The 18,472-nt window shown below is 27.4% G+C and overlaps 3 protein-coding genes across 3 annotated transcripts; all 3 read left to right on the top strand.

Moving 5' to 3' along the window:
* Positions 1–11,696: 11,696 nt before the first annotated feature.
* Positions 11,697–12,295, top strand: ASPSYDRAFT_51666 (uncharacterized protein). Its single transcript, XM_040848338.1, has one exon. The coding sequence runs from the start codon at positions 11,839–11,841 to the stop codon at positions 12,094–12,096; it is 258 nt and encodes an 85-aa protein (XP_040696808.1). The 5' UTR covers positions 11,697–11,838; the 3' UTR covers positions 12,097–12,295.
* A 929-nt stretch (positions 12,296–13,224) lies between these two features.
* On the top strand, positions 13,225–14,596 carry ASPSYDRAFT_62621 (protein HGH1; the record flags this gene model as incomplete). The annotated part of the gene is made up of 5 exons (XM_040850147.1): positions 13,225–13,245; positions 13,312–13,357; positions 13,406–13,509; positions 13,591–13,704; positions 13,817–14,596. 5 exons carry the CDS (start codon positions 13,225–13,227, stop codon positions 14,594–14,596), a joined length of 1,065 nt encoding a protein of 354 aa, XP_040696807.1.
* A 1,102-nt stretch (positions 14,597–15,698) lies between these two features.
* Positions 15,699–18,369, top strand: ASPSYDRAFT_51663 (transcription factor IIF subunit TFG1). Its single transcript, XM_040848337.1, has 4 exons — positions 15,699–17,201; positions 17,257–17,562; positions 17,614–17,854; positions 17,931–18,369. The coding sequence occupies exons 1-4, from the start codon at positions 15,870–15,872 to the stop codon at positions 18,182–18,184; spliced, it is 2,133 nt and encodes a 710-aa protein (XP_040696806.1). The 5' UTR covers positions 15,699–15,869; the 3' UTR covers positions 18,185–18,369.
* Positions 18,370–18,472: the final 103 nt, after the last annotated feature.

Raw genomic sequence — 18,472 nt, 5'->3', positions numbered from 1 at the left:
ATTATTAAAGATATTAATTAATATAGAATAATATATAGAATAATATATCTAAAGCTTAAACTAATTAAATAAACCTCTATAATAAATTAAATATCTAAAAATATAAAATAAAAATATATAGTATATAGATAAAACTTTTAATAATAATATCTTAATAAATTTTTAAGTAAAATAACTAGTAATAAGCTTATTTAAATTATAGAATTTAAAAGAATTTAAATACTGAATATTAGCTTAATTACTTAAGATATAATTAAAAAATAGAGATTTAAAGCTCTTATTAATAGATTAGTATACTACTATACTATTTTATAATATAGTACTATAAGATTTAATTAAATTCAGGGAAGTACTAATAAGATTTATAAAGATTAAATAATTATAAAATAAAAAAAATTAATAAAAAATTAATAAAAAAATAATTAAAATATAAAGAAATACTTATAATACTAATTATACTAGAAAGTAAATAATCTAGAAAAAAAAAGAGAAAGTAGATAAAATATAATATTTTAAAATTATAATATTACTAGATTTTATATAAATTTATTTATAATAAATACTAGTTATATAATACTATAGCCTATACTATTAAAGTTATTTATATCTATTAATAGAAATCTACTAACTCTAAATATTTAGAGTAAATTTAACTTTATATTTAAAAAGTTAAGCTTAATATTATTAGATTATTTTTTTTACTCTATATCTTAATTATAGGATTTATTAAAATTAGCTAATTATAAAAGCATAATCATTTAAAGAAAAGAGATAACTATTATATACTATTATATATAGATACTAAATAAGTATACCTAAGATAAACTATAACTACCTTATAGCTACTATATAATATAAAGATATATATAGTACTACTAGTTCTCTAATAGAAGAACTAGTAATTAGTTCTATTAAATATAACTATCTATCTTTTAACTACCTGTATTATATCTCTAGAATCTCTTCAAGACTGCTATATTAGTATTACGGTCTTATATTAAGAGAGCTATTAATCTTTATTATATAGAGCTATTATTAAATTTTATAAGCTTATAAAGATTCTAAAAATAATTAAATATCTTATAGTAAACTACCTAATTATTATTCTACTTTTATAGATATCTCTATAATATTTACTAATCTTACTTCTACTAGAGTTTCTATAATTAATATTATTATACTCTCTACCATAATCTCTAAAAATTCTTTAATCGAATCTCTAATTATTTATTATATTATATTTATTTTTATACTAAATATTTCTAATAAATCTTCTTGCTCTTTACCAGGTACTTATCTAAATATTTTTATAATTATATCTTTTACTAAATATACTAAGTTACTATCTACTTTTTTTAGAAAGTATTAGCTAAAATACTAATCTTACTATTTATATTAATTCTATCTTTACTAGAGAAGTTACTATAAATTAAAGTGTTACTTTAAATTTAGTTAACTATTAATATAATACTATAAATAATATTTATTCTAATTATTAAAAATTAATATAACCCTGCTGATTCTACTAGAGATACTATAATATAAAATCTTAGTAATACTAGCTTATTATTTATAGATCTATTTATACTAATTTAAAACAATTAAGCTAATATAAACTAGCTAATATATTAAAATTAAGAAAATATTAATTAATACTTAACTTAGTTTAAAGAATAGCTAAATAATATCTATTAAAACTATTAATATTATACTAAAGATATTAGGGATTTAGTAATCTTAGTAATTTTAATAGAGATAATAATCTTAATTCTAATCTAAATCCTAATCTAAGCTCTAATCTAAATACTAATCCTAATCTAAATTAAAATATAAGTAATAATATCCTGATTATATTAGTAGCTAATAATTTTATAGAGTACTAGAAAATTAAAGAGATCAGCTACTTTTAATTTAATATAGAAGATAATATTATTATTAAATAAACTAAAAATATTATATATTATAAGAATATTAATATATTTTATTAACTATATATAAGATATTATTAATAGTTTATAAGAATAAAGATCTAGTAAAAATAAATATTTAAGTTTATTTTTATAATATAGTATTAAATTAGTTTACTACTTACCTAACTAAACTTAGAAAATAGTATTATATACTATTTTTCTTAAAGCTAGCTAGCTTATAGCTTTATTTTATTAATTTAAGCTTAATCTCTAAGCTATATTCTATAAACTAACTAATATAATTTGTAAATATAAGAATTTATATAGGTAATATACTATAAAACTTTATAGAGAAAGTAATTTATTATTATTATACTATTAAAATTAATATACTCTTTAATTTAATATTTATAATCTAGAATTATCTTAAATCTAGTCTCTAAAAAGATATTTTTACCTTTAAGTTAACTATAAATATAGCTCTATTTCTTAAAAAGCTTAAAGAAAAGTAATATCTCCAATAAATTATTACTATCTATTAGACTAAAACTAAATAGAATATTAATTAAAACTCTATTCCTTATATAGAAAACTTTATAAATATTAATTCTTATAAAAGCTCTTTATATTATTAGCTATAATACTAGCTGAACTTTACCCTCTCTATTATCTACTAAAATTTATTAATATATAGTTATTATGTATAGTACTCTTTCTAGAAATATAGTTAAAATTAATAATAATCCTATAGTTAATAAAACTAGTTATTAAACTAGAATTATTATAATAATTATTTATAAAGATAGACAAGCTACTCTTAATTAAACTAAAATTATAATTAGAATCTAAACCTGAATTTATTATATTATAGAAACTATAATAATAATTATAGAAACTTTTATTATAATAGATGCTAACTATAGAATAATTAATAGAATTAAAACTTGTATAGAGTTTATATATATACTATTAAGAATAATCCCTTTACTACTAGTATTAATAATATTACTATATTTAAAGTATTAAATATAGCTAGTTATAGGAGCCTTAATTAAAGTATATAAATTAATCTCTATAACTATATTCATGGTACTATTTAACTATTTAAATAAGATATCTATACTACTAGTAATAATAAATCCTTAATTATTAATATTACTTCTATAGTTACTAGCTACCATTACTATAGTACTATCTATATCTTAAATAATACTTTATATAAATGCTTATTTTAATATATATATATATATATTAAGTTTATAGATAGTGTTCCTACTACTATATCTAGAGTTATATATATTATTAAATTAAAATATAGTCTTAATTAAGATAATATTTTTAAACTACTCTAAATTTATTATAGTACTATAGAATATATTAGTATAAATATAACTAAAATATATTATAAGATCTATTTAGATATAAGATATTCTTAGACTATCATTAATACTAAACTCATCTAGGTAATTCTTAATATTATTATTAAAGATAGTCCTAAAGTATTATTATAAAGTATATTAAGTTAAAAAAAATATTATAGATTATATTATAAAGTTTAGTTTATTCTTTCTAGGCTATTTTCCTGTTAATTATAGTAAAAAGTATATTTTTATTAAGATAAAAGTATATATATTTTTTTATAAAGAATCTTAGAAATATATATACTAGTTAGTATTAAGATACTAGTTAAAGAAGGATTCTATCTTAATTTTAAAAAAATCTTATAATAATAGCTAGTTATATTAATATTAAATTTTCTATAATTTATATATTAAAAAAGTATTAAATTATAAATACCTTAATTATTATAGTATATTAAATAATTATACTATTATGTTCCTGTATAAGGGATTGTTATTAAAATTTATATATAACTTTTAGATAACTAAGACCTGCTATTTAAACCTGCTGATTACTTCAAGAATAGTAGATTTATTATCTATACTTATCTTATTAATAAAGAATTCTCTTCTATTATAATAGTTAATAAGTCTAATAACCTAATTATTATTATTTACTATACTTATTAGAGATAATTTTAGATTTTAAATATATTATAATCTATTATATTTTACTTAAAGCTATAGAACTCGTCTATAATTTAATATTATACTTAAGTAAAATTTATAAAGAATATTTAATATTATTATAAATATATAACTCATATCTTTACTTAAGTTTATTATCTTATTAATAAAACTAATAATAAAATAAACTTCTTTTATATATCTAAATCTAGATTAATAGAAAGGCCTGAAATACTTAATTTCAAAAATTTAATAATATTATAGTCCTATTAAATAGTATTATAATTTATAGAATTAATCCTAAAGTTATAGCTTACTTTAAGAATATTATTAAAAAGTATAATATCTAGGAAATATCTAAGACTATTAGAACTATTTATATTTTTAAAGATTAATAGATAAAAATATCTTTAAAGAATAATTAGAAAAATTATATTCTAAAACTAAAGATCTATTATATTAATAGTTAGAATAAATATTAAATTAATATTATTTTTATTTCTTTATATAAAAAACTAAGATATTTTTTTAAAAGGATATACCCTCTCTAGCTACTCTGTATTTATAATCCAGAAGATACTTAGTAAAACTAATAATAAAAAATCTAAATATAAAGCTTAAATTATTATTAATATTTATAGAATAAATTAAGAGATAATTCCTGATTTAGATAGATAAATAATAATTAATATTATTAGTTAATTAATATAGTAGTTACTCAGTTAGATCTAGTATATTATAACTAATTCTTAGTAGTTAATATTTTAAGATTAGCTAAATTATTACAGGATCTATATATAACTGCTGTACTATCAGGCTATAAAACTATTATAAAGAAGCTTGCATGTAAGATTATAAGTTAGTAGACTAACACGTGACTAATCATGTATATATAGCTAATAGAGGTATGTATAGAGTAGTTAAGGTATGTATACAGCATGCCTTTAAATTTATAAAAATAAGCTTAGGTATTTACTTTTACTAGATCTTTATTCTTATAAGTAATAATATTTTATATATAATTAATAAATATATTACTATCTTTATAGTATATAGTATTTCTAACTTACTTAATAATAATATTATTTTCTATATCAGGCTAGAAGTAATTAATCTCTTTAGTTTTCTAGTATCTAGTAAAGGTATTATTATTATTAGTATTAGTATTAGTATTACTTAGAAGATTTAGATAGTATAGATTTAAGTTTAAATAAAGATAGTAGGTAGTCTAGAGCTTTATCTTTATTATTAGATACTACTAATAAACTAGATATATTTTAGAAATAAGAATATTCTAATAGCTTTTTAAATTTAGTATAATTAGCTTTAGAAAGTAGATTTTTAGTAATCTATAAAAATAATTAAATAGATTTATAAAGCTTAATATTTCTAAAAGCTTTACTAATTTAATAATAGCTTAATTTAATAGAGATCTTAATATTCTCTAAATAAATAGAAACCTAATATTTCAGCTAGATTTTAGAGAGGATTAATAAGAAATAAGATATTTAATTAGATAAAGAATAGTTCTATTAAAATTTAATACTTCTCTAGATAAAGAGATAGAATAAAAATTAATAGGTAAGTTTAGTAACATGCTAGTTTAAATAGATAGGTATTTTATAGAGATTAATAGATACAGGCTTGTTTTAATAAAGATAATAGTATAGGATGATTTTTAATAAATCTAGAGTAATTTAGAATTTAGGCATGTCTATAGGCTATAGTAAAAAAGGGTATCTCTATAGACTAACTAGAAGTACTAGGTTAGTAGTTTATAAAGATAGGCTCGGGAATTAATAAGAAATAATAAATTAGAGATAATATAGGATATTTAGAGGGTAGTTCTTAATAATTATAGAAAATACTATAATTAGAGAAAGAGGAAGCTAAGGCAGGGTAATATCCTATATTAATTTTAATAAAAATAATAAATTCAGGACTACTAAATTAATTTTAATATAGAAAATTTAATAATCTAATTAAAGTAATATCTGGATCGTTCCTGGATATACTACTACTTATTATAAAAGAACTTAGTTAAAGTTATTAACAGATTTATTTAATATTAGTAAAGTCTTATATCAAGTGAGGAATTAATAGAGTCAGGCAGGGTAGAAGACTACTACTTTGGAATAACTAACTAACCGGGGCTAGGCCGCAACAGGGATAGTGTATCTTAGATTACGAGGTTTATCGAACATAATAATTTTAAATATTATTAATTACTTATCTCCTTTTTTAATCTATAATTAATAGTATATATTATATAAATTAAGTTATATAAAAATCTTTATAATATTTAAATAATCTAATATCTTATTTAGTAGTAGTAGTAGTAAATATATATTCTTAATAATAATAATATTTAATTCTTAATAATTTATATAAAGTCTTAAGCTACTATCCTTCTTTAGTATAAATAATATTAATATTTTATAAAGATTTTTTAAAAGCCTAATCTAGTCTTTCTTTAATATCTTAACTATATATTTATATAAAACTTATAATCCTCTTAAAAATAAGAAATATATAAATTTTAGTAGAGATTTCTTATCTAGTTCTAGTTTAATAATATAGTTTTTTTTATAATATTATAGAAGTAATCCTACTTTTTTCTTTAAAAAATATTTATAAAATTATAATATTTCTTCAAAATTATTAAATCTATAGTCTAGATACTATTAATTTTAATTTAAAATTATTTATTTTTAAATTATATTTTTATTTAATATATTTATACTCCTGCAGTAATTTCTATAGTATATTTTTATAAAAATATAATTATCTCTAGATTTATAAATTTCTTTTTATAGTATTTCTATAATTAATTTTATTAACAAATTAATGGATTAATAGCTTCTAGCTAGTTGTAATCTAAGATCATATTATATTTATTAATATTAATAGTTTTAAATCCTAAGTATTACTTATATAATTTACTTTTTATATTTTTTGTATATATTAATAATATATAGCTCCTGTAGGAGATTATACTATAATTATTTATTATAAATATATTTTTTAGTATCTCTCTATTATTTAGAGATAGATTCTATTTAATTTAATATTAATTTATAAAATTTATTTTTATACTAGAGTCTTATAGAATCTATATTTTTATAGCTTCCTCTATTTCTCTTTTAAAATTATTATAAATATAATAATTTTTTATAGCTTTAGCTTAGTAGGAAGACCTAGTATCTTTATAAAATATTAAAATTTTAAGTTTTTTAATTTATCTATAATCTTAGATATTATATTATTTTTTTTATATATATACTCTATTACCTGCTAGTTAATATTATAATTTAATATATTTAATTTTTTTATAATTATAGTAGTTCTAAATATCTATATATTCTTATATTTCTTATTTTCTTTATTTATTATATTAATACTTATAATTCCTATTATAGATTTATAGATTTATATCTTTTTTTATTATTATATTCTCTCTCTATAAGCTATCTCTTTAACTTATTTAGCTTTTTTAGTAATAATAAATAAAAGTATTAATTTACTAATAACTTATTATTAATATTAATATAGTATTTAAGTCTTTCATTAGAAGAAAGTATTAGTAGTAGCTTTTTTTTAAAAAAATAGCTATAAACTCTTTTATAATTACTTTAGTCTTCCTTTTTATTATAGTATTACTATTCTAGTGTAATTAAATAACTACTAGAATAGTATTTTTTTATTTTCTTAAAATTTTAATAACTTACTTTATATTTATTAGTTCTAGTATTAATTTAATACTAGAAATATAGTTTCTAATATTAATAGACTAGATAATATATATATATTATCTATTCTTTCTCTAGAGTTATATTTTAGATATACTCTAATTAATATATAGATTAATTATCTTGAATTAATCCTGCTCTAATATTTATTATAATAGAATAATTTTAATATATATACTTTTATACTTATTTTCTATTTTTTAAAGATTATTAATAATTAGAGACACTTTCTTATAATTAAGGACTCTTTATTTATTACTTAACTTCTAGTTATTCTATACTTTAGAAAATTTAATAATTCTAGAGATAGTTAGCTAACTAGATTAATAAAAATAAGTAGCTAGCTCTAGAGTTAATAAAAATCTTTATAATTTTAGTAAGTATCCTAAATCTAATAATATAAATATATAAGATAATATCTAATTTTATAATATATAATATAGCTAGCTATCTTTTACCCAGATACCTTTAAGTTAATTATTTCTATATAATTAAGAATTCTAGTATATCTAGACTTCTTAACTTCTAAACTTTTATTCCAGTTAATCTTTACTATTTATATTATTAGTTCTTTCTTATCTAGTAGTCTTATTTTTTTTCTAAGTCTTTTAACTTAATTTATTTACTATAAATCTATTAATAATATATAGATTTTAAGTATCTTTTTTTACTATACTAGAAATATATTTTATTTCTTAAGTATTATACTTGCTATTCCAGACATTCTTTTCTTAATTAATTAGATTATATAGTAAGTATACTTAGATCTATAGTATTAATTTAATCAATAGTAGTTAATAGTTTACTAATATTTTATAATAATATTATTTTATTTATACTAGCTGAATCTCTATACTAACTTCTTAAATCTTATAGAGTAATTAAGATTCTTTATAAATTAAATTTAAAGAGCAGGCTTAGCTCCTATTTTAAAGTATTAAATTATAAGATATTTAAGTAAAGAGAGTTTAATTTAGTTATATTTAAAAATTAGCTATTATAATTTACTATACCACTACTTTCTTAAATATAATTAATAAAGTATTTCTATTTTTTATTTTTATTAAGAAGCTTCTTAAAGTTTTCTAGAATCTATTATTAGAATTTTTCTTATATATTAATAGATTCAATTCTATTATCCTATTTTTTTTATTTCAGGCTTACTATATAGTTTTTACTACTCTATTAAAAAGGTCTTTAATATAGTAAATCTTCTAAATATCTAAGAGATTCTTTTTTACTAGAGTATATTTAATTTTAAAATATTTCTTTATTAATTAGAGCTATTTTCTTATAATATTATTAATAATCTATCTAATATATCTTAAGGATTTTCTTATATCTAATAATTTTAGATAAATTTTATAATTCTAATTTAGATATTCTTTTATAGCTTAGAGCTATTATTTTTATTAATATTTTTATAGTACTTTCTATAGTATAACTATAATATTATTTTATTATTCTCTTAGAGCTATAAGAGTTTTCTTCTATTATTATTATTAATTCCTTATTTTTCTTAGCCTATTCCTATTCTTCTACTAGGATTAGTTTTACTATCCTAAGACTTAGACTAAGACTGGAATATAGATATTTTATTTAATCATAAGATTCTATATTATTATAATATTTTAGTTCTAGTAAGCTAAGGGAGTATTAAGATTATAATTATTAAAATTATTATTAAAGTTTTATTAGTGATTTATATAATATTATTATAATTATTATAATTAATATTTTTAATTTATTAGGATTATTATTTTTAATTTATTAGGATTATTATTCTTAAGATATTATTCTTATATCTTCTAAAATATCTATTTATTTGTTTTCTTTTATAATTCAGGGGCATGTAAAATTTTTTATAAGTAGATCTATTATTATTATAATTTTTAAAGAGTTTAGTCTACTTATTTTCTTTCTCTAAAATTACTAGTAAAATTAAAGATATACTACTAGATATAATAATATCCTAAAATTTAGTAAATATTAATATTATTAAAATATTAGAGTATAGTCTAAAGACTTATTTCTTAATATTCTTATTATTTTAACTATAGCTTCCTAAGCTTCCTATATATAATAAAGCTAAACTATTAATAATAGGATTATCTAATAATAGATCTTCTCTAATATTCCTTTATTAGACTACCTGAGATAGGACTTCTCGGGTATTGATATCTCTATATATATCAGGGATATCAATACTACCAAGTACTAGCCCGGGGAATCATACTCTTTAATATAGATATTATTTGTAAGATACTAGTTAAAACTAGTTTTAAATTTCTTAATCTACTCTTTTTCTAGTATATAAGACTCTTAGCTATAATATTTATAAATAATAATAATATATAATTCTTAATTTAGTTATTTCTTAGGTAATTAATTATAAGTTATAATATATAATATTCTCTAGATAATAAATATATATATATGGTATTTAACTTTCTTTATTAAATTAGTAAAGATCTTAGTTAAGTTATAAAAGAATAATAGTTTATATACTATTAAATATTAGTTTATTTATATAGAATAAGATATAGCAGATTTTTTAATATTTAATAAAATATAAAGAATAGTTATTTTTAAATTTAGTATTAATAATATATCTCCAGGGCCTATACTTATTAATATTTTTATTCTTAAAATAATGATTTAGATAAAAGCTCTAGGGATACTAATTAATAATAGTATTAATTATTAGAATATACTATAGTTTAAGATTAGTACTTTAGAAATCTTTTTTAGAGATAAAGAATCTTTAAAGTCTAGAGTCTAGATTTACTATAACTTACTATAGGATTTATATCTTTATTAAATAATAAATTATTTAATTTTCTAGAGCCTAGATTCTTTATTTAATAAATAAAGACTAGTTATATTTTTTTTAAAAATAAATTTTTTTAGTAGATATAGTTAATTAGTTTTATTTTTATTTTTTTAGTGAATAATATAATTATACTTAATAAAAATTTTCTTTATCTCTTTAAGATTATTATTAATAGTAATTTTATAAAGCTAGATATACTAGTGGGATTTAATAATAGCTTTGCAGATTAATAAATCTTTTAAAAATAAATATTTAATAGAAGAGTCCTAGAGTACTTTAAAATTATAGATTAAAATATTAGAATTATAGTCTAGTATGGATTATCCCTATATAATTAATTATTTAATTAAAACTAATAATATAGACTACTTATAGGATATTAAGTCTAAGAAAAATAATTAGTTATAAATATACTTTAATAAAAGTTCTATAACTATTATAACTTTAATATTAGTATTTCTATATTTTCTAAAGGAGTTTTAATCTATAATTATTAAAATAAAGATTCTAGTTATAAGTTCTAATAGAATAAAGGATTCTAGTCAAAGATTTAATAGAGTAAAGAATCTATATACTTTACTATATAATCACTAAAATTCTTATATTATTAATCTAGTAAGTTCTAGTATTTTAGTAAGAAAATTAAATTAGTTAAGTTATTTAAGTTAGAATATTTAGTCTTAGTATAAGAACTAATTAAAATAATAAGTTAATTTTTAAAGAAGACCAAGTATAAGACTTAGAATACTAGCTATATAGCTAGAATATATATCTAGTAGACACTAGCATGGCACGTGCCAGGGCTAGGGCTAGGTCTCATAACTAGCAGCGCCTGGGCCGTGACAATCTTCCACCATGTTCAACATATAATAATATAAAGAATATTATTAAAAATTATAAAGGATATTTAAAAATAATCAAAAAAAATCTATTATTACTATTATTAATTATTATTTTGTATCTATATTATTTTCTATTCCCTATTAGAGTTAATATATATATATATTTATAAGAATATAGATTATCTTATTTAACTCCATTATTATAGTATAGCTATTACTACTAAGAATACTACTACTATTATTTATTTTATTTATTTAATATTAATATTATTATATATTAGTTTTATATTAATCTAACCTGAATAGCTTAGCTCTGCTTCTCAGATCCCGTTAATATAAATTCCAATAACTTCAACTTCAAGACCTACACTGAGATCACCATCTTGCGACACACCGACAGTAATCAGTTCCCACTCCAGTACCTTCCTCACAAGTCACAACTGCCCTCAATCAGATTGAGACTACTTACCATAATCTATGACTGACTCTCGCAATAATGGAGCCTGTGAACCTGGTGATTTGTATGATGGCTCGACAGAATCTGAGCCTTTAGAGATCACTGTTCCAACAACATCTTTGAATCCTTTTGAGAAGCTTTCGGAAAGTATTGAGCAACAACCATTCAGCAGTTCGCGAAATCTTACAAAAAAAATCGACGACCGTCACATTTCTCTCAATAATGACAAGACACGCGAAGAGTTTCTTTTTTTTTTTTTTTCCAAATGTTCCATCTAAAGAACACTCGAAGTTAAGTGATGACAGCTCTTGAATAAGCAAGTTTGCTCGACTCTCCTATAATATTGCAACACAAATTCTCATCGTCAAAATCATGCCTAATCGTGCACATGTGGCTGCATCTCGAGCCTTTTTTTTCTTGCATTCATGACGAAATCATCGCAATGCAACTACAGGATGAGATTGACGAACTCGGCAGTACAACTATTCAAATTGGTGATTGGAAAAAAGAAGCAGATGAATGCTAAGCACTATCTATCCAGAATACACCACTCACAACAGTTCTTGAGATCGGTCTTTCAGAGTCATCTGGAAGGCTCGCGCTTGACGCCAGAGAATGGTTAGAAACAAACAATACATCAGTACAAGTGGCTATTACTTTGAACATCAGCCGAAGCATTCCACGAATAACTATTAACCGCTATGAAATCTGTCCTCGAATTTACTCAATTGAAACTCAAGCATCACCAAGCTCGGCTTCCTACGTTCAGGCAATCGGTGTTAACGGGCAAAATAATATAACCACTGTTTCGTGCGATCACAAGATACCCTTTAGGAAATTCGCCGGCCGCGCCATAGATCCAAATAATCGGCAAGAGAGAGACCTGTGTATTCCCCGCGAAAAGCTTCAGAGTTTCGCGGAGAAAATCTGGAGATTGCAGGGTTTCGTTTCGTGCGCAAAAAGATAATCGAGTGGAGGGCGCGTATGTATGGTAGTTAAATAGCTGTTTTCAGCTGTCAGTTTGCCATCTTAGTATTTAATGGAGTAAAATTACCTTTCAGGAGAAGACATCCAGCAACCTGTGCAAGTACCCTCCACAAAAGGTAGAACTCGGTCATATGGACCTCTTCAGATTATAGCTTGGTTGGGTAAGACTGATATTTGGAAATTACTGTAAATTTGAAGTCTTCGGCAACGTGACGTGAGTATGTCCAGCGAGTGATCAATCCCCTCCACAGCTTATCGATAAGCAGCCCCACCACACGATAATCGGTAAGTCTTCGTGGTCTTCTGTCAAACTTCACGTAAACCGGGCACTGATTTTCTGCTAGTCATAAATCCAGCACTCCCCATTGAACTTATTCCAGAGTATCGACACTCTGCAACAGGGAAAAAAAAAGGTCGAGATGAAAACTGAACTGGAAGAGGTGCGTGATGTGATGCTATCCTTCCCAATCCCGATTCTTGTCTCTAATCAATTTCTCCCCTTTCAGCTGGTTGAATTTCTTCATCATGGAAATACTCAGATCAGACAAATTGGTAAAGTTAATCCGCGAAGCCGCTTGAACTAATAATAACTTTATGTAGCATGCGAAAATCTAGTAGGATATTCGACATCGAAGCCGGAGATCTTCAAATGTCATCAGCTTCTACCAATACGGGATTTGAAGCTCCTTGTTCGAGACTATACAGTCAGTGAGCACACCTCTTCTAATTTATGATCCAAAGGAAAACCCGCTTCTGCGAAGTGCAATGTTCTGACGGGCTGACAGCCAATCGCGCGTGATGCTTTAACAATACTTGTCAATCTTTCCGGCGACCAGGAGGTACTGGATAACCTTGCCAGTGACGATGTTTTCATAGAAACACTACTCGCGAAAGTGACTGTATGTTTCATATCATCCACTCCAACACATTATTTGTTGCCTCATGGTCTACGAGCCTCAGGACATTTCTATTCCCAGGTGCTGCACAGTTTACTTACAAGCCTGATGACAGAATAACAAGGAGCGAAATGCGGATAACATCGCCATGCTATTCGCCAATCTCGGGAAATCAGAGAAAATAAAAAAATTGTTCTCCCTTAAACGTCGATCCGCCCAGCCTGTGTCTAGTTCTGCGTATGCGGTGGACCAGTTGATGGATTGTTTCGTGAAAGGCGCCGAGGGCGCACTCAACCAATATTCGGACTTCAACTATCTATCGTATCTTTTTGCCGATCTCTCGAAGCTGGAGGAAGGGCGCACCTATTTTACATCGAGACAAGAATACGATGGAGTCGTGCCCGTGACAAAACTTACTGTCTTTACTGAACATACGAGTGCAGTTAGACGGAGGGGCGTCGCATCGACCATAAAAAATGTTGCGTTCGAGATACCTTTCCATCCAACCCTCTTTTCTGAAGACGAGGCAAATTTACTCCCTTATGTCCTTTTGCCTATCATGGGTCCCGAGGAATACACCGAAGAGGATTCTGCCGACATGCTTCCGGACCTTCAGCTGCTCCCCCCCGACAAGCAGAGAGAGAGTGACAGCGGCATAATTGTTACTCATCTTGAAACACTGCTTTTGCTGACAACTACCCGGGAAGGACGCGAGAAAATGAGAGCTGTCAGTGTTTATCCTGTAATCCGAGAGTGCCATCTTCATGTTGATGATGATGGCGTCCGTGAGGCATGTGACAGATTGGTGCAAGTTCTTATGCGAGACGAAGAAGATGGGAAACCCTCTGCGGCGCAGGCTCACGATGACGACCAGAAAGTTGTGGAATTATTCTGAATTTTACTGGTACTATATAGAATCGCCCTCGCTGGTCCTATGTATATCTGGGGATTAGCTGAGGTCTTCCAGATAGAACCAATTGTATATACATCAAACCAAAACAGTTGCCTGTACACCAATCAGACCTTTAGTAGTCTGACTTGTATCTCCATTGATAGAGAACAGCTACCTTGATACGGTACTTATTGGATAATACACTGTGTCCCCGCCTCAGCGGTAGTAGATAGTAGTGGTAGTGGTTTTGTTGATCAAAGTGATTAGCCCGTGAATTATAACTTCGAGATGGGTTAGCCTTCAGCATCACTCATTTTAACTTGAATTCCTACTGGTAGCTAAAGTACAATACCCATATAGTGGGTATATACGGAGTTCTAACAACCTTATTATCTAGCACCAAGTGCGGACTAGTTACAGAATAACAACCACTACTGGCGCCTTTTCGCTGAATAAAAGAATCATACAAAATATAGTATTGTAAGACGAGTTCAAAGTGATCAAGCTAGTCAGATACTGCATGAATTATCACTTTATTTCTGTTGAACGATTTATCATGTACAGAATTCCACCTACCTTGGGCTGCCGTGCCATTGACTTAATCCAATAATGCGGCTCAAACGACCAAACCCCAGCCAAGGTGGTGGTTCCAGGTCACCCGGGGTCTCAAAATTAGTCGCTCGAGCCGAAACCGCTGATATAATCAAGTTTTTGATCACCTGACTCCCAACCGAACTGAGATTAAGTTACACCTCGAGCCACCTCTTTCATTATTTTACTAACATTATTAGGGTAGTTAGGGTGGTCAGGGTGGTTAGGATGGTTAGGATTAGGGATTAGGGATTAGGAATTAGAAATAAAGATTAGAATAGTTAGGGTTAAATACTATCTCTATATAAGATTGTATAAGGAATTACAGTAATTTTTTNAGAACTTGACTTGTGTTGATATTGATTATTAATGAATTTAGTATCACGTGTAGGGGGTGACTCTCATGTAAGCTTTGCAGAAAGGTCGGATGGCCTGTGTACACCAAGGTGTACACGCCAAGGTGAAGTGGGTCCAAGAGAAAGGCTTATATAAGCAGCAAGTAGCGTCATTTCATCGCTCATTCAAGCTTCGGTGTTTCTGTTCCGTCAGATTACGTTCAAGAAAAGGGTGTATATCGAATACCGTTCTTCCTAAACACGAAGTTCAAAACGGCTGTTTATCTCGCAACCTCATAGGTACCGCTGCACGCCTTGGCGTCGCTATTCGAAAGCTCTAAGCAGCCATTATGACCACACCGACGAACAATCCGAATCCGCAAATGCCAACAGGGTCGTCTGGCACTCAACCCTTGCGCATTCGACGGCCCAGGGTAGCCGACCCGCTTGTTCGTCCGAAGCGAAAGACCGCAACGAAAGGCCCTCCAGGAAACGGACAAAAGCTTAGGTCATTCCCTACTCGACCTGCACCCTCCAACGCGCAACCCGACAGACCCAATATACCCCCAGCAAAAAGTGAGTTTGCCACCAATGGGTTCAGCGGTCCCCTGTTATCACAGTCCTATATCGATTACCCCGTTGTGATCACAAAGCGGGCAATTAAAGAAGGGTTGAAACATCACGTTGCAAGATTCGCTTCAAAGAAGGTAGTAGATCCCCGCGATGAATCTCAGTTCACTAGGCCAGTTAGGCTTCAACGCCGGGATCCTCGGTCACGAATACATGAATTGCATACAGACAAAGGGCCCGGTGGACAAAGGCTATCCTCCGAGACAAGCAACCAAGTGGATGATCTCGAACGGGAAGAGATGGAGGCCAGAAAAGCTGCACGGGAAAAAGAGCGAGCGGACAACCTTGCTCAAATTGCGCCATCCATCGGATCCGCACCGAAACGTACCAATGTTCCCAAGCAGAAAACACAACAAGTTTCTAAAACGGACATGACACCCGAAGAAATTGCTAGAACTCGGATCAAATATGAAGAGGCCCTGCCTTGGCATCTTGAAGATTTCGATAACAAAAATGTTTGGGTCGGAAATTACGAAGCGGCATTGTCGGAAACCCACGCAATTTTTATACTAGAGAGCACGGGGAAAATGACGATGATACCGGTGGAAAAGTGGTACAGGTTTAATGCCAAAAACCAATTCAAAACCTTGACCATTGAGGAGGCGGAGAAGTTTATGGCAAAGAAAATAAAAGATCCTAGGTGGTTCATGGAAAAACAACAGGAGCAAGCTCAACGCAAAGAGCTAGAGCAATTCGCAAAGCAACGCAAAGTTTACGCTGGAAAGCAAGGTACCCCTGCCACAGAAGGCCTGGAAGCCGATGAAATGGATTTCGAAGAAGATCGGTTTGCGGATGATGAAGAGCATGACGATTTATTCAATGAAGATGAAGATGCGAAGGCTGCGGAGAAAAGAATAAAACAGGATCAACTTAAAGCGAATGTTTTTGACCTGAAGGATGAGAAGGAATACGAAGAAGAGGAGTTAAAAGAGAAAAGGGAGAAAGAAGCTCGACGAGTACTTGGGAAAGGAGTACGCAAAGCACTTCAGAAGAGGGAGAAAAACTTTGATTACAGCAGTGGTTCTGATGCCAATCCGTATACAGACGAAGAGGTATGTTGATAACTCGGCCACGAAATTTACAAGTGATCTAACCTCGGGTATATAGAGCTCCGACGAGACAGATGCTGAGAAAAGTAAGGAGGAGGAACGAAAGGTCGAGGAGGAAAAGAACAAAAAGGATCCGGCGACCCCATCGAAAGGCAACACTACGCCTTCAGGTCGCCTGAAGCATTCTGATACCTCGAAGAAGGCCGCCATTGGCGTGTCACGGAAGCGCCTCGGGTCGCCCAATGTATCGGACGCGAGTGGAACAGACACATCTCGTAAGAAAGGGAAGAACAAACCCTCGACCTCGCAATCTTCAACTCAACCGGGATCTCGCCCCATGACCCCTGTCGCATCATCTGTACCGGTGCGTGTTTTATTAGCACCCCAAACGGGTTCTATTACTAACTGCGCGCAGACTAACAAGAAGCGCGTGAGGAGCACCTTTCCGGGTGCTGGTTCTGCAAGTGATGTTGATGGCGCCGTCGGATCTGGTGGAGAAGTAAGCGAATCTGGCAAATCCAAAAAGTTGAAACTCAACCCTCCGTCGGTGGTATCCCAAGGAGAAACGCCACAGAGATCGAGGGCTGGTAGTCCAACTTCTGTGACCGGCAGGAATCTCTCGGGAAGTCGTGCTAGCAGCCCAGAGTCCCTCAAAGGCACGTATCACCCATTTCAATATTGCTTTAAACAGTATATCTCCTGGGTGGAATTAGCCATTAACTCTTACCTCAGGTTCTCATGTCACGGGCCATAATCGTGTGTCGACACCAGGCCCGTCTACTACGCAAAGTTTTCCTAGTCCTGCCGAGATTCATGCTGCCATTCCTCCGAATGGTATACTGAGCACCGACCTACTTAAAATCTTTCGGCCTCGTATTGGCGAGTCCCGTGAGAACCATAGAAAGTTCATTGCAATTGTCAAAGATGTTGGCGTCTACGGAAAAGAAGACCGTTTATTACGACCGGGTCCGTGGAGAGAAGCATAGCTGTAAGATGGCACCGGAGTCTTTATATTGCCGCCATCACATAACAATTACCAAATTGACAGTTTATTTTGAATGGAATCTTCGAAGGCGGCCTGATAATACCCTCGTTTAGCTCGTTTGCTTGGCGGGTGGGTCTATGATGCCGGGTGACTGCTGCCCTAGATAATGTAGGGTTCTCACGCCGTAGCTGAAAATTAAGAGCCGCCGAGTACCCAGCCGTTATTGACCATGTTAACAAGTTTATTAAGCTGTGCAAGGATGACTTGCATATTCTGGTAATATTTGACT

Source organism: Aspergillus sydowii (assembly GCF_001890705.1).
Source record: "Aspergillus sydowii CBS 593.65 unplaced genomic scaffold ASPSYscaffold_18, whole genome shotgun sequence".
Lineage (NCBI taxonomy): Eukaryota > Fungi > Ascomycota > Eurotiomycetes > Eurotiales > Aspergillaceae > Aspergillus > Aspergillus sydowii.
This window is presented reverse-complemented; position numbering and strand designations above follow the sequence as displayed.

Excerpts from the sequence above, each read along its gene's own strand:
- ASPSYDRAFT_51666 (XM_040848338.1), top strand. The coding sequence starts at position 11,839 with ATGACTGACTCTCGCAATAATGGAGCCTGTGAACCTGGTGATTTGTAT.
- ASPSYDRAFT_51663 (XM_040848337.1), top strand. The coding sequence starts at position 15,870 with ATGACCACACCGACGAACAATCCGAATCCGCAAATGCCAACAGGGTCG. Across the intron at positions 17,563-17,613 it reads CTGTCGCATCATCTGTACCG|ACTAACAAGAAGCGCGTGAG; the intron begins GTGCGTGTTTTA and ends AACTGCGCGCAG. Across the intron at positions 17,855-17,930 it reads CAGCCCAGAGTCCCTCAAAG|GTTCTCATGTCACGGGCCAT; the intron begins GCACGTATCACC and ends CTCTTACCTCAG.